At 36.0% G+C, this 13,334-nt stretch overlaps 2 protein-coding genes across 2 annotated transcripts; one reads left to right on the top strand and one right to left on the bottom strand.

Annotated features, from left to right (window-relative positions):
* The first annotated feature begins 255 nt into the window (after window positions 1-255).
* On the top strand, window positions 256-2,613 carry LOC104872545 (olfactory receptor 7A10). Its single transcript, XM_010638779.2, has 2 exons — window positions 256-312; window positions 1,663-2,613. Exons 1-2 carry the CDS (start codon window positions 256-258, stop codon window positions 2,611-2,613), a joined length of 1,008 nt encoding a protein of 335 aa, XP_010637081.2.
* A 6,551-nt stretch (window positions 2,614-9,164) lies between these two features.
* LOC104872533 (olfactory receptor 19-like) lies at window positions 9,165-10,096 on the bottom strand. Its single transcript, XM_010638770.1, has one exon. It carries the CDS (start codon window positions 10,092-10,094, stop codon window positions 9,165-9,167), a length of 930 nt encoding a protein of 309 aa, XP_010637072.1. The 5' UTR covers window positions 10,095-10,096.
* Window positions 10,097-13,334: the final 3,238 nt, after the last annotated feature.

Below are 13,334 nucleotides of genomic sequence, written 5' to 3'. Positions count from 1 at the left end.
CTCATTTACACACAAATTCAAAGAACATTCCCAGTCACCTCCATTCTTTCTGCAAAATGCAGGAACAACAGCTTTCTCGTCCAAAGAGATAAAATGAGGTCATTCAGGAAAAGACACTACCAATGCCAGTCTCTTCAGCTGGTAATTTTTTAGTGGGGGTGGACTGGGGATCAAACTCAGGACCTTGCAGTTTCAAGGCAGGCGGCCGAACCACTGAGCTAAATTCCCAGCCCCAGCTAGTAAATTTTAACAAGTATGAATCACTATTCCCAGCATCATTCTAGCACCTTTGAGGACAAAAATAGCCCCCACGTATGTTCCCTTTTTGTACTCTGTTGCATCTTGGAGTGTAATTTTCATATAGTCGATTTCTTTATTGTTGGAAATAGAAAAATGTAAATTTGCTTTTCATTATTAAGCCTTACCAAAACTCTATTATTATGGTTTTCTAAGTGATTCTGGGTTGACAATTTAATAATCTGAAATGTGACCAAATTACTTGTATTACCCAGGACGTGAAGCTGAGATTGCTTGTACTTCATCAGTAAGATGGGTTTCAGGACAGTATTAGTGGCAGTAATCATAACCATCTTAAATATGAGTTTCTTGCAGATTTTTCAATTTTATGCCAGGGTGTATATTATCTAATGATGAAAGAAGCCGTTTTGACATGTTAATGCAACATTTTATTGCTTACAATTTTCTCAGAGCTATTCCTTAAAGTATCTTTTCCATCTAATACAATGTTTCTATTAAATCTAAAATGTCATAGTATAACATGCAAATTACTAATGGTAAATATTCATCACTTTATTGGCTAGCATACTATCTGGCCTTCAAATTTTATATTCAATGAGTATATGTTTATAGCTAGGTGGTTTGAAAATTTTTCCACCTGTGTGACTTAATGAAAATACTTCATATAAGGAGATTTGCCTCATGCCACTTCTATTATAATAAGCTGTTGCCTTTGAGTATCAAGGTTAAGATTAAGAAAATTAATTGAGAGTTATTTTCATGTGATGCTAAATAATTTTTATGAGCTATATATCAGTGAGATTAGAAAGTTTTTAGTTTGGCATCTTATTTTCTTGGAAGAAAATGTAATACAATCTCTCCATTGATGTTTGATCTAGTGTGTGTGTGTGTGTGTGTGTGTGTGTGTGTGTGTGTGTTCTGGGGTTCTTTTGTACCAGGGATCAAACTCGGACCTTGATCGAACTCAGGATCTTGTGCTTGTGAGGCAGGTGGCAGAAACACTAAGCTAAATCCCCAGCCCTGATCAATTATATTTTTAATTAAAATTAATCAGTGAATAAACAATATCATTCTTATCACTTACAATTATTATTTAGATCCAGAACTTTACATTTTTCACTAATAAAGCATTTCAATGTAAGTTACTGAAATAATTTGGAAGACTTCTTAGGTGACAAATGATGGCTATGAGGATGTCAGGACAGTTGAGTAGATTAAGTCAGCTGTGGGTTCTACATTACATGTTGTGCCTGGTGGGGTTTGAAAGCCCTAGTTTGATCGGCAGAAATGAGAAGGATATTAAGCAAATACATTATTCCATAGACATATTTCGAACAAGCTGAAGAACAATCACATTTCTGATAGGCTTCTTCACTTAGTCTTGCTACTTCCTCTCTCTTGAAGATACTTCCTTTATTGGAACTGGAAAACCACACAGAAATTCCAGTATTTGTGCTCTTGGGACTTTCTGAGAAGCCAGAGTTTCAATCTGTACTGTTTGGGATGTTCTTGTCTTTGTACCTGGTGAACGTCTTGGAGAACCTGTTCATCATCCTGGCCATCATCTCTGACTCCCACCTCCACACACCCATGTACTTCTTCCTCTCCAACCTGTCCTTCTCTGACATCTGTTTCACCTCCACCACAGTCCCAAAGATGTTGCTGATTATTCAGACACAGAATAAGGTCATCACCTATGCAGGCTGCATCATTCATATGTACTTTTTCACAGTTTTTGGACTTCTGGACAATTTACTCCTGACTGTCATGGCCTATGACCGCTTTGTGGCCATTTGTCACCCCCTGCACTATCCTGTCCTAATGAACACCAGGTTCTGTGTCCAGTTACTGCTGCTGACCTGGCTCCTCAGTGTGCTAGGAGCCCTTCCTGAGTGTCTGACTGCCCTGCGCCTTTCTTTCTGTGCTGTCGTGGAAATCCCACACTATTTCTGTGAACTCCCTGAGCTCCTCAAGCTCGCCTGCTCTGATACCTTCATCAACAGTATTGTGTTGTACATTGTGACAGGCGTCATGGGATTTTTTCCTCTTGCTGGGATACTTTTCTCTTATTCTCAAATTGTAGTCTCCATCCTGCGGATCTCAACAAAAGAAGGGAAGTGCAAAGCATTTTCCACCTGTGGTTCTCACCTCTCAGTTGTCTGCCTGTTCTATGGAACATGCCTGGGTGTGTATCTCAGCTCCACATGGACACATGCCTCTTGGACAGGGGCATCTGCCTCTGTCTTGTACACGGTGATCACCCCCATGCTGAACCCCTTCATCTATAGTCTGAGGAACAGAGAAATGAAGAGGGCCTTGAAAACTTTTCTCTGTGGTCTGATGTACTCAAAATGACAAAAAAAAAAAAAAAAAAAAAAAAAAAAAAAAAAAAAAAACACACCCAAAACTCACCATCAAGGGTAGGGAATAGAGCTCATGGTACTTATTACTGTGAAGCTTCACTGACTGGATTGAACTGAGATGTTCTGCTTATTGTACTTATCAGCAATTTGTAACTATTCCTTTATGAATGGTTCTATAGATCTGTTGCTCATTTTTTATAGTTTGGGATTTTTTCAATTTATGAAGGATTTTTTGTATTTTTATATGTGTGTTTGGGTCTGTGTGTGCTTTTTTTTCTAATGAATGTCTTAATTTAATCACGAAGTTTTTTGATGTTCAACTATACAATTTTGAAAAAGTGCAATTTTACTTTTTTTATAAACTACCCTTTCCTTCTGTTGATAAGAACTTGCTATCTCAAAAACATTTTGTCTTAGAAAATGAGTACTACAGCACTGCCCAACTTACTTTTTTATTGCTACATATTTGCAGTCCATAATGTTTACACTCATTTTTAGAAGTTGGTACACGTATATGAATACATTCTAATTTTTTTATTCCCTTTCTTTCTCCTTCATTTCCCCTCCCTTAACCTTTATCTTCTTTTCCATTTGAGGAAGATCTATCTCCACACTTCCTATTATCTATCATTCATTTTGCTTTCTATTTATAAATTGGGTCACTCATATAAGAGAAATTATGCACTATTTAAGCTTGTGTGTGTCTTTTATTTCACTTATCAAAATTGTCCCCAACTATTAACTGAAATACATAGGTGTTTGCTTGTTCAAACACAATTTTGATAAAGTCTCATTTTTCCCTTTTAAAGTTTATCTTTCCCTTCTGTAGATCAGAATTTGGAGTCAGGGATTGCTTGAGTTCCAAATTTAAGTAACAGTCATGCCTACTGATTCACTTTATTTTAACATGATTTGAAAATAATATACATTTGATAGAAATAATTTTATGAATTTGGAGAGTTTTATCTCACGGGCTAGAAATATGTACACTAAAATGCTAAATAGCTACAGCTTCAGTTCTAGTCAGACAGAAGGATCAAAAGGGTAAACAACAGGTTCTCACAACATACTGAGTTGCTAAGCTGTCATGTTTAGTGGGCTGGGTGTATCAAACTAATGTCAGTCAACATATTTTTCACTTATATATATATATATATATATATGTGTGTGTGTGTGTGTGTGTGTGTGTGTGTGTGTGTATAATTATTTTGAGTATTATTCTCGTGGGTTTTTAAGTAAACCACTGGAGAGCAAAAGAGAGTGGAACATGGTAACATTTACAATTTACATAGGGGCCAGCCAGGGATTTAGCTCAGTGGTTCCGCCACCTACCTCACAAGCACAAGGAGCCGAGTTTGATCTCCGCTACCAAAAAAAAAAAAAAAAAAAAAAAAAAATCACATAAAACCTCAAGCCCAATCTTTTTAACTAATTTTTCGCAGTACAAATTTCTGACATCCAGCGTAATCTATCATGTGTATACAAAGTGTAATATCAAAGCACAGAAGTTAAAATTTCTGGGTCAGGGATTTAGCTCAGTGGTTCTAGTGCCTGCCTTGTGAGTACAAGGTGTGGAGTTCAATCCTGGCACACACACACAAAAAAATAGAGTTAACATTTCTATGTCCTCAATTTTTTAGAATTTTGATTAATGTATATTAATTGTGCATACTTATAGGCTACATGATAATAGGTGAGTACATGCTTACCACATCAAATCAGAGTAAGTAATATTTCTATCTCAACATTTTTAATATTTTGATTAATACAGTCAATGATATTTATGAGGTACAGTTTTATATACATGTAAACATACATCTGATAAAAATCAAGATATTAGTATTTTCCTCTTGCTGTCATTGCCTTGTGTTTGGAACACTTAAGCTCTTCTCTACCTGATATTCATAAAATGTGAGGTAGGTTATCATGAAGTATTCTTGCCCTGCTGTGCTGTAGAAATTTGAGAAACTTTTCTTCTTTCTAACTGTGCTTTGGTAAACATTATCCAACCACTGTGTATTCCTCTTGTCACTACATTCCCATCTAGTGTTTACCTTCTATATACAATTCATCTGAGAATGAAAGACAGGACAAATTTGAGTCTTACAGTATCCAACAAGATCCCAGTTAATGTTAGATATTTTAACATTATAAAAGGTTAAATGTTTTCACTTTCCTGTAGTGATAAACAGTGCCTTAAATTAGACTACTTTCATTAACTCACATAGGCTTTAGGATGTGTGGCCCCCTCCCAACTATGTTGTGTTATTTGAGGGAATGTGGCCCAAGAAACAGCCTCTATTGGAGGAGGGGGCATCTCCTAACAGAGAAGAAGACAGAAGACAAGAAAACTGTTGGAATCTGACAATGCCTCTTAAAGTTTCCTCTTATGTCTTGTAATGCCGCATTTTATCAGCTAATGTGAGCCACAGCTTATAGTGTTGTTCTCCAGAGAAAAAGATGCCACACAAGTTACACAGTGTGGCTGATAAATAGATTGATAGATGGAGATAAATAAAGACACAGAGAGAAGATTCTCCAACATTATTACAGAGTGTAAGTTATTTCTACAGTGGCATTCTGCAAGCAGTTAAGCCAGAGAAGTTCCTGGGGTTTTTTTTTTTTTTCTATTTTCTACTTTCATTTCACAGTGATTTGATAGAAAGCAGGGCATTTTTGCAATTCTGTTTTTATTTAAACAGGATTTATGGTCTGTGATTTGCTCTGGTAGGGAAAGTTTTGTGTGCTGCTGTAGAAAATATGTATTCTATTGTTGTTGGATAAAACATTCTACAGATAATGATTAATGCCATCTGTTCAATGGTGTGGTTCAACTCCACTATTTTTCTTTACTTTTTATGTACTTCACCTGTTTGTGAGAATAGGATATTTAAGTCCCCTGGTATGACTGTATTGGTGTCTTTCTGTCCTTTTATGGCCAGCAGTCCTTGTTTTGTGAAGTTGAGTGTGCCAACATTCAGCATATGTATATTTACAGTTGTTATCATCTTATTGAACAGTTTCTTTTACCATTCTGTAGTGGCTTTGTCTATTTTGATTTGTTCTGGCTTGAGGTCTGTTGGGCATGAGGAAGGAGTGAAGGGGAAGTCTTGAGGATCAAAACAACATGTATATGTATCAATTTTCCTTGATGAATATATTTAGTATATAGAGTAAACATATGCTAATATAAATGTGGAAAAATAGAATAAAATAGCTACATGTGCTTTTGTTCAAACTCAAGATGCATACAGTATAATTTTCCATCCTTTCACTTATAGTCTGTGTGCTTGCATTGCAAAATATGCTTGGATTTTTGCTTTTTGATTTAATCTTCCAATTGATATCTTGATTAGGGAGCTAGGGTCAATGAAATTATAGTCATAGTAGAGTATTTATTAAATCATCATTGCATTATTTTTTGGTGCTGATTTTGTTTCTCTGTTAACTCTCTCAGTGAGATGTATAATTTACTTTAGATTCTTTGGTGCATGTTACCCCCCTGTTTTTATGATTCTGCTTATGTATTCCTTCAGTGCTGGTTTAGTGCTCATATACTGATTTCTTTAGGGTTTCTATGTCACAAAAAGTTTCTATTTTCTGTCAATTTTGAGAAATAATTTTGCATGACTTAAAAATGTAGGTTGGAAATTGTTTTATTCTAGGACTTAAAAAAATCAATTCAAGATGTCCTCACTTTAAGATCTGGGATGAGAAAACGGTTATTATTTGAAAGGCTTACCTTTCTATATTACTTTGTTTTTCTTTACATCTTTTAGTGTTCCCTTTTCTTGAATTTCTAAAATTTCATCATGCTGGTGTTACTAGGGTCTCATGTTCTAGGGACTCCTAGCATTTTTATATATTCTTGTCATAAGCAAAGAATTAGACAAACCATGCACAAAAGGCAATGAATGAGGTTTTACATTTATCAAAGGTGGAGAGAAAAATATGCTCTGCAGAAAGACTGTGGGCCAATTAAAAATAGGGAAAGAAGTACACTGTGCGGAATGAGAGACCACTGTGAAAGAGAAAAAACAGTGGCTCTGAGTTCAATAACAGCCATTGAACTCCCACTTCTCAGGCTGACATCAGGGCTAGGCTGTTCTATCAAACACCTGCTTGAGTTCTTATGAGAAAAATTGCAGATAACATTCTCTGATGTGAGGTTTTTAGGAGTTATTTTTCTGCACATTTCCTGAATCTGTCATGCCAGTTCACTCAGCTGGTTTGTCATAGTCCAATCTCCTGCCTCAATGTGTCATGGGCTATGCTTTTCTAGTGCTAGCATTTGGGGTTTATAAGCCTCTTCTAATTGAATAGTGATTTTTTCCCTAAATTTTGAAAATTTTGTTATGATTTTGATGAATGCAGTTTATTCTTTTCAGCACTCTTCTCATTCTTTTATTTATTCCTATAATTTGAAGGTTTTTAAAATCATGTATCAGCTGTTGGATCCAGCTTCCACAGTGTCTTGAAGTCTTGGTGTGCCGCTGAGTACATGATTTACTACATCATCCTTGGATTCAAGATCTTCCACTGTCTTTATGTATATAGATATATTATACATATATTTATATGTATATATATATACATACACACACACTTGATATATAGTACATAATATATTACATAACGTATGCTAAAATATATTACATAATAGATAGATATGCCACATGGCAGGTAGACTGGAATAGAAGGAATGTAAGGGGATTAAAAAAGGAAAAAGAAAAGAAAATGGAGTAGGGAGAGGGGAATGTCAAAGAATAAAAATACTAACATGTAAAATTAATAAACAAGAAACAACAACAATGCAAAGAAAGCAAACAATAAGCCTCCATGCAGCTGCAGCTGTCAGGGCTGAAAGCAGAAGCATGTCCCCAGTTCTGCTCGCGCTCCAGTGTGAGTCTGGCTCTGGGCCTCTCAGTTGGCTCTCCTCATACTCCTATGATTTGCTAAATTGCCTGCCTGGTGTGAGGAGGCTGGCTGATGCCGGTGGCTCCCTTGATACATCTCCTGGTTGCTTGCAATGGTTTGGGCATAGCTAACTGCAGAACTCTGTACTGAGATTTGACCACCTCCATAAATATGGGGAAGGAAAAGATATGGCTGATTTTATCCAACACCAGTACTCTATCGAATTCCATCAGGGACCTCCCACTCTGTCTTCCTTCACAGCAGGGCAAATTATGTGGTCATTCTCCTGTTTTCCTTCCAAAGGCCTTTTGCCTAGTGCATCTCCAGAAACCCTCTGAACTCAGGCACTATTCTTTGTCCATCCTTCTGTGGTCTGAATTCAGTCACTGTTTCAAAAGCTCACACTTAATTATAAAATGTGGCAGAACTCCAGGGCTTGGCACAGGGCTTTTCTTTATTTTTACTTTTTTAATTTCTTTGGTGAATAGAACATGGTAATTATGTTAACTCAAGAAAAACTGGTGTTTGTATATCCCAAATCTTCATTTCAAGAAGCATCAATAGCTAACTGTGAGAGATTATTATCCTACTAAGGACACTATTCTGGATTCAAGTTTATGTGGAATTTATTCTTTATTCATATTCATCACAGTGATTTTAGAACATCAAAACATGAAGATGACAGTTTTCACACATATTATTCACTCACCTGAACTTTGATATTTATGACAAACATTTAAAAAGAAGACATTTTGTCCAAAGCAATGAAAGAAATTATACATTAAAAATTACTGGGAAATGTTAACCCAGGTGACACAATGCATAATTAGAAGATAACACCAAACTCTCCTCTCCACTGAATGAAGTCCCTGTCATAACACTGGTATTGCTTTGTGAACTTTCTAAGCGTATCAAGAGAAGATGCATTTCAAGGAGCAGATGCACATAATCTAACTTATTTTCACAGATGTATGACTGAAATACAATGTAGGATTCAAATATGTACTTGTGTAAGAACTTTCTGTGATTTTAAGTCCATAATAAATAGTTTTATGCAAACATGTTTGTATTAGCTGGCGACGCATCAAATATGCATTTCATAGGAATATTCTTAATAACTTTTGACAAGGAGTACACAATGCATTGTGAAAAGTTGTGCAGAATAATAATAATATTACTGGGGAATAATAATTTCCCACAATGAACTATAGAAACACTATTTGGAAGGCAATATCATAAATAATACTAAATATAACAAAAAAGAATTAATGGAGAAAGCATTGAAAAGATGTGGAATTTCTTTTAAATAAAAATATACACTGACATCAATTTTTGTTATTCTATAGAATTATTTGAACACATCAGTCTATGGATCTAATAAGAATGTCCAAATTGTTTCTGATGTTTAGTTTGGAAGAAGACTGACAAAAAACTAGACAGGTAAAATATTGGATATCAGGCAAAGTAGAAAACATATAAATGAGTTTGTTTTATTTCTATGCACCAGTTAAAATTCAAGACGAAAATCTCCTGAGAAAACAACTACATTTAATTATATTAAAGAGGAACAATATCTGGCACTGAGCTTTAGAGTACCACGATAAAAGGAACTTCTGGTAAATTGACTCATGACTTCCCTCTGGAGAGTCTTCTCAGAGCCCCCGCTATATCCTTATTCCTCAGACTGTAGATGAAGGGATTCAGCATGGGTGTGACAATGCTGTACATCACGGAAGCTCTTGCAGCAGATGGTGAGTTTTGGCTAACAGAAGAACTAAAGTAAACATCCAGGATGGTAAAATAGAATAGGGAGACAACAGAGAGGTGAGATGTACAGGTGGAAAATGCTTTGCACCTCCCCTGAGCTGATGAGATTGCACAAATGGAGGAAACTATCTTAGCATAAGAGAAAAGAATACCAGAAAAGGAACCACAACCCAGAAGCACAGCTGCAGAATACATCACTACATCATTAGCAAAGGTATCAGAACATGTAAGTAGAATCAATTGATTAATCTCACATAAAAAATGTTGGATTTCCAAGTCAGTGCAGAATGACAGCCTTGACGTCATTAAGCTTTCTAACAAGGAATACAAGGCAGCTGTGACCCAGGACCCCAGCACCAGCAATACACAGACCCTGAGGTTCATGGTGACCATGTAATACAGAGGGTGACAGATGGCCACAAAGTGGTCATAAGACATCACTGTCAAAAGAAAGCTGTCCAACACTCCAAAGAGTATGAAGAAGAATACCTGGGTGATGCAGCCTTCATAAGTGATGACCTTGCTGTGAATCTGAATGTTCACCAGCATCTTTGAGATGCTGGCAGAGGTGAAGCCGATATCTGCAAGGGACAGGTTGGAGAGGAAGAAGTACATGGGTGTGTGCAGGTGGGGGTCTGAGACTGTGACCAGGATGATGACCAAGTTCCCAAGCACAGTGACCAGGTACATAAACAGGAATAGTCCAAAGAGGAAGGGTTGTAAACTGGACTCCTCTGAAATTCCCAGAAGAAAGATTTTGTACATTTGTGTGTCATTTTCTGTTTCCATATAGTTGGTGGGGCTAAGAGAAAAGGTGAAAAAAAATTAACATGACACAGTTATGGAATAAAAACCTGTCAGAAATGCCATCATTCAGACTGCACAGTCAAGACACCAATTCTTCAGTTTTCCTAATGAAATTTTCCCCTTTATATGGATTCCCTTGATATTGCTGAACTGTAATTTTTGTGTCACTCAATCTTCCCCAAGAGGGTATGTATTCAAATATTTTAATTTCTTTATATATCTGAGAAATATAAATTACTGATGGTCAGTTCAAATCATTGTTTAGGCAATTATGGAACAGTACTGAAGTAATTGACTCTCCTTGAAATTAAATGAGAGAGAAACAATACAGTCTAAATTGAATCAAGGATAAATTAGGGAAGAAATAATCACACACCATCACAGATATCACCATGTTGTCTGATGGAGAAAAACAATCAGTTTTTTGTTTGGTTGTTTGTTTGGATTTTTGGTGGGGACAAAGAGGATCAAGCTGCTTGCAAAGCAGGCACACATAACTGAGCTAAATCCTCGTTCTCCCCAAAATCAGGTTTAATAGGAAGATTCCACATGATCTACATTTGAGTGCTATATGTCCAGGTAAGATAAGCAAGTACAAGACTTTTTAAAAGACACTTTGGTGTAGGGAAAGTGGGAAGGGTAGGGGAAGGGGAATAAGGAAAAAGAAAAAAATGTGAAAAAATGAAAAAATGGAATTAAAGTGTCTGTAAATGGGGAGGGGAAGAAGGGGTGAAAGGAGGGTAGGGACAAGGGGAAAAAATGAGAACCAATTAGCAAAGTGAAATAGGAAGAAAAGGACCAAAGTTGTAGGGACAGTGAGAAGAATAGGGAAAGGGGAATAAGGGAAAAGGAAAAAATATGAAAAAATGTAAAAATGGAATTAAAGTGTTTTAAGGTGGGGAGGGGATGAGGGCGTGAAGGGAGGGTGGGGACAAGGGGAAAAATGAGAACCAAGACCTGGCATGTAAAGGAACAAGATGCCAGTACTGAGTGTAACTGTACTGTCTACCTAGAATGTACCAATAAACTCAGTAAAAAAATTAAAAACAATAAAAAATACTAGTTTTTTTTTTTTTAAAGAGACTTTGGGCTTCTCCTCTTTACTGTGTTTTGGTTGTTGTTGTTCTGGCCTTTCTCTTGTGACTTATATTATGGAACATATTGAAACAAAGTCATTTTCTGTAAAGTCTGCTTTCACCTCCAAAGGCAAAGACACACACACACACACACACACACACACACACACACACACTTAACAATGTGCCATAGCTCACGGTGTCCTTAGGTCAGGTTAACAATATGTTCTTCCAACCAGAAGTTAGACTGTTTAAAGAAATAATTGCAGGGGATTCAGTGTAGAAATATTTTCTTCAAAGTCTGTAATCTCTCATACACATGTAACTTGTGATTTTCATTTTGATATTGCCATTTTCTACCCTATAGTAAAAGAAATATAAAATATCTGTCAATAAGCACACCAAGAAAGATAAACTGAATGGATGTGAAGGAAAAGATTGGAAAAATTTCAATTCTTCTTTGTTTTTGGCTAAATTCTACTAACTTCTCAAATCCAATTTTATGCTTTGTAGGAATAGGAATAGGAAACACAAGAATAAAAACAAGTTTTTCAAATGACAAAAGTGATAATGTGTTTTTTACTAACAAGACATTTGTGGATGGATGTAATATTGAAATGGGGGGGGATACATAATGCTAAGAAGAAACCAAATTTTAAAAAAGGAAATCTTCGAAGAACACAGTTTGCATATTTTTATATTTAACTTTTGAAATTTTTTCCTGCACCTTTCAATATAAATTTGAGTAATTGAGATTTCTAAATTTTTATTCACAGGTAATATTTGTACATATTTATAGGGCACATATGATGTCTTCATAGTTCTGTGCACTGAGCAATTGTTAAATCAGAAGAGGTAGCACGTCCACTACCTCAGATGTTTCTGATTCAATGAGACCTATCAATATCAGCTCTTGCAGCTGTTCTAAACTTTCAGTATATAATTGTTAACCATAGTCACATTACTGTGAAAGACCTCATCCACACTCATGCTTCCCACCTACTGAAACTGCACCAACCGACCAACCTTGCCCACTGATCCAACACTTCTGGTTCCCACTTACTGAAGAACAAAATTGGCTTTTGTCTTTCTGGGTATGAAACCAGAAACATTAAGAAAGATTAAAAAATTGTTTTTTGTATGTTTCAAGAGCAGATGAAAAATTATTCTCTCTCTCTCTCTCCCTCTCTCTCTCTCTCTCTCTCTCTCTCTCTCTCTCTCTCCTATTCTTGTTTGGTGTGGAATGTGGAATGTTTTCTATGTTATTCCCAGGCATTCAAATTTGAAATTTTTGGCCTACCCTTGGGTGCTGTAGATCTGGTTGTAATCTTCAACCATCATGCATAGGATCATATTCCATAAAGTCCTTCATGTCCCATGACAATTTTGAACTTTTACACTTAATGAAATCCTGCCTGTGTCTTTTTCCTTTACATTTCCCCCGAAACATTTATTACTCTGTTCTGCCTTAGCATGAATGGTGCAAAATGCAAATAAGCAGAGATTTCACCTGTTGTACTTATCTTTTTGTTGTCATGGGAGTGTGTGAATATCTCTGTATCATGCAGAATAAAATTATCAAAATGAAAAATAGAAAAAAATGGTTAGAATGAATAAACATAAATTTATTAAAAACTAAACGAAGCAGGAAACATAAAGTAAAAGAAAATATATGATATCAATAATCTGATGTTCTCCGGATGGACTAATATCTACACTAGCAAAGTCTACATGCAGATATGTATGAGAAAGCATATTTCCTGACTTTTCCATCCTCTAGAACAGTGGAAGTGACCCTATATCCCACTGGCCTAAGCAGGCTGTTTGAAAAGTCACAGTTGGCCATAGTCATCACTGCTCTAGAACATGCCTCGTTACTATTTCTTCAATGAGTCAGGACACAAACTTCTGCATACATGGATATTTAACACATGAATAGGATGTACTTCAACTTAGTTGGGAAATCCTGAATAAAGAAAAGCTAGCACAAATGGCTATTTGTATGGGGGAAAACTAAATTGATCCCATAGTTTACATTTCTCATGAGAAATCAGAGCTATTAAGAAAGCTAAGTATGCAAGTGAATGTTACACTGTAGAAAAACATTAAAAAATTGCATGAACTACATGGGGATGCAAAATCATCT

The sequence above is a fragment of the Fukomys damarensis genome, unplaced genomic scaffold (genome assembly GCF_012274545.1).
Source record: "Fukomys damarensis isolate Sample0158 unplaced genomic scaffold, DMR_v1.0_HiC HiC_scaffold_37, whole genome shotgun sequence".
Classification (NCBI taxonomy): domain Eukaryota; kingdom Metazoa; phylum Chordata; class Mammalia; order Rodentia; family Bathyergidae; genus Fukomys; species Fukomys damarensis.
Note: the sequence above shows the minus strand (reverse complement) of the source record. Positions and strands in the feature narration are given on the sequence as shown.

Bases quoted from the DNA above. Each gene is read 5' to 3' on its own strand.
- LOC104872533 (XM_010638770.1), bottom strand. From the start codon at position 10,094: ATGGAAACAGAAAATGACACACAAATGTACAAAATCTTTCTTCTGGGA.
- LOC104872545 (XM_010638779.2), top strand. From the start codon at position 256: ATGAATCACTATTCCCAGCATCATTCTAGCACCTTTGAGGACAAAAAT. The intron at 313-1,662 runs GTATGTTCCCTT...TCTCTCTTGAAG, and splicing joins AGGACAAAAATAGCCCCCAC to ATACTTCCTTTATTGGAACT.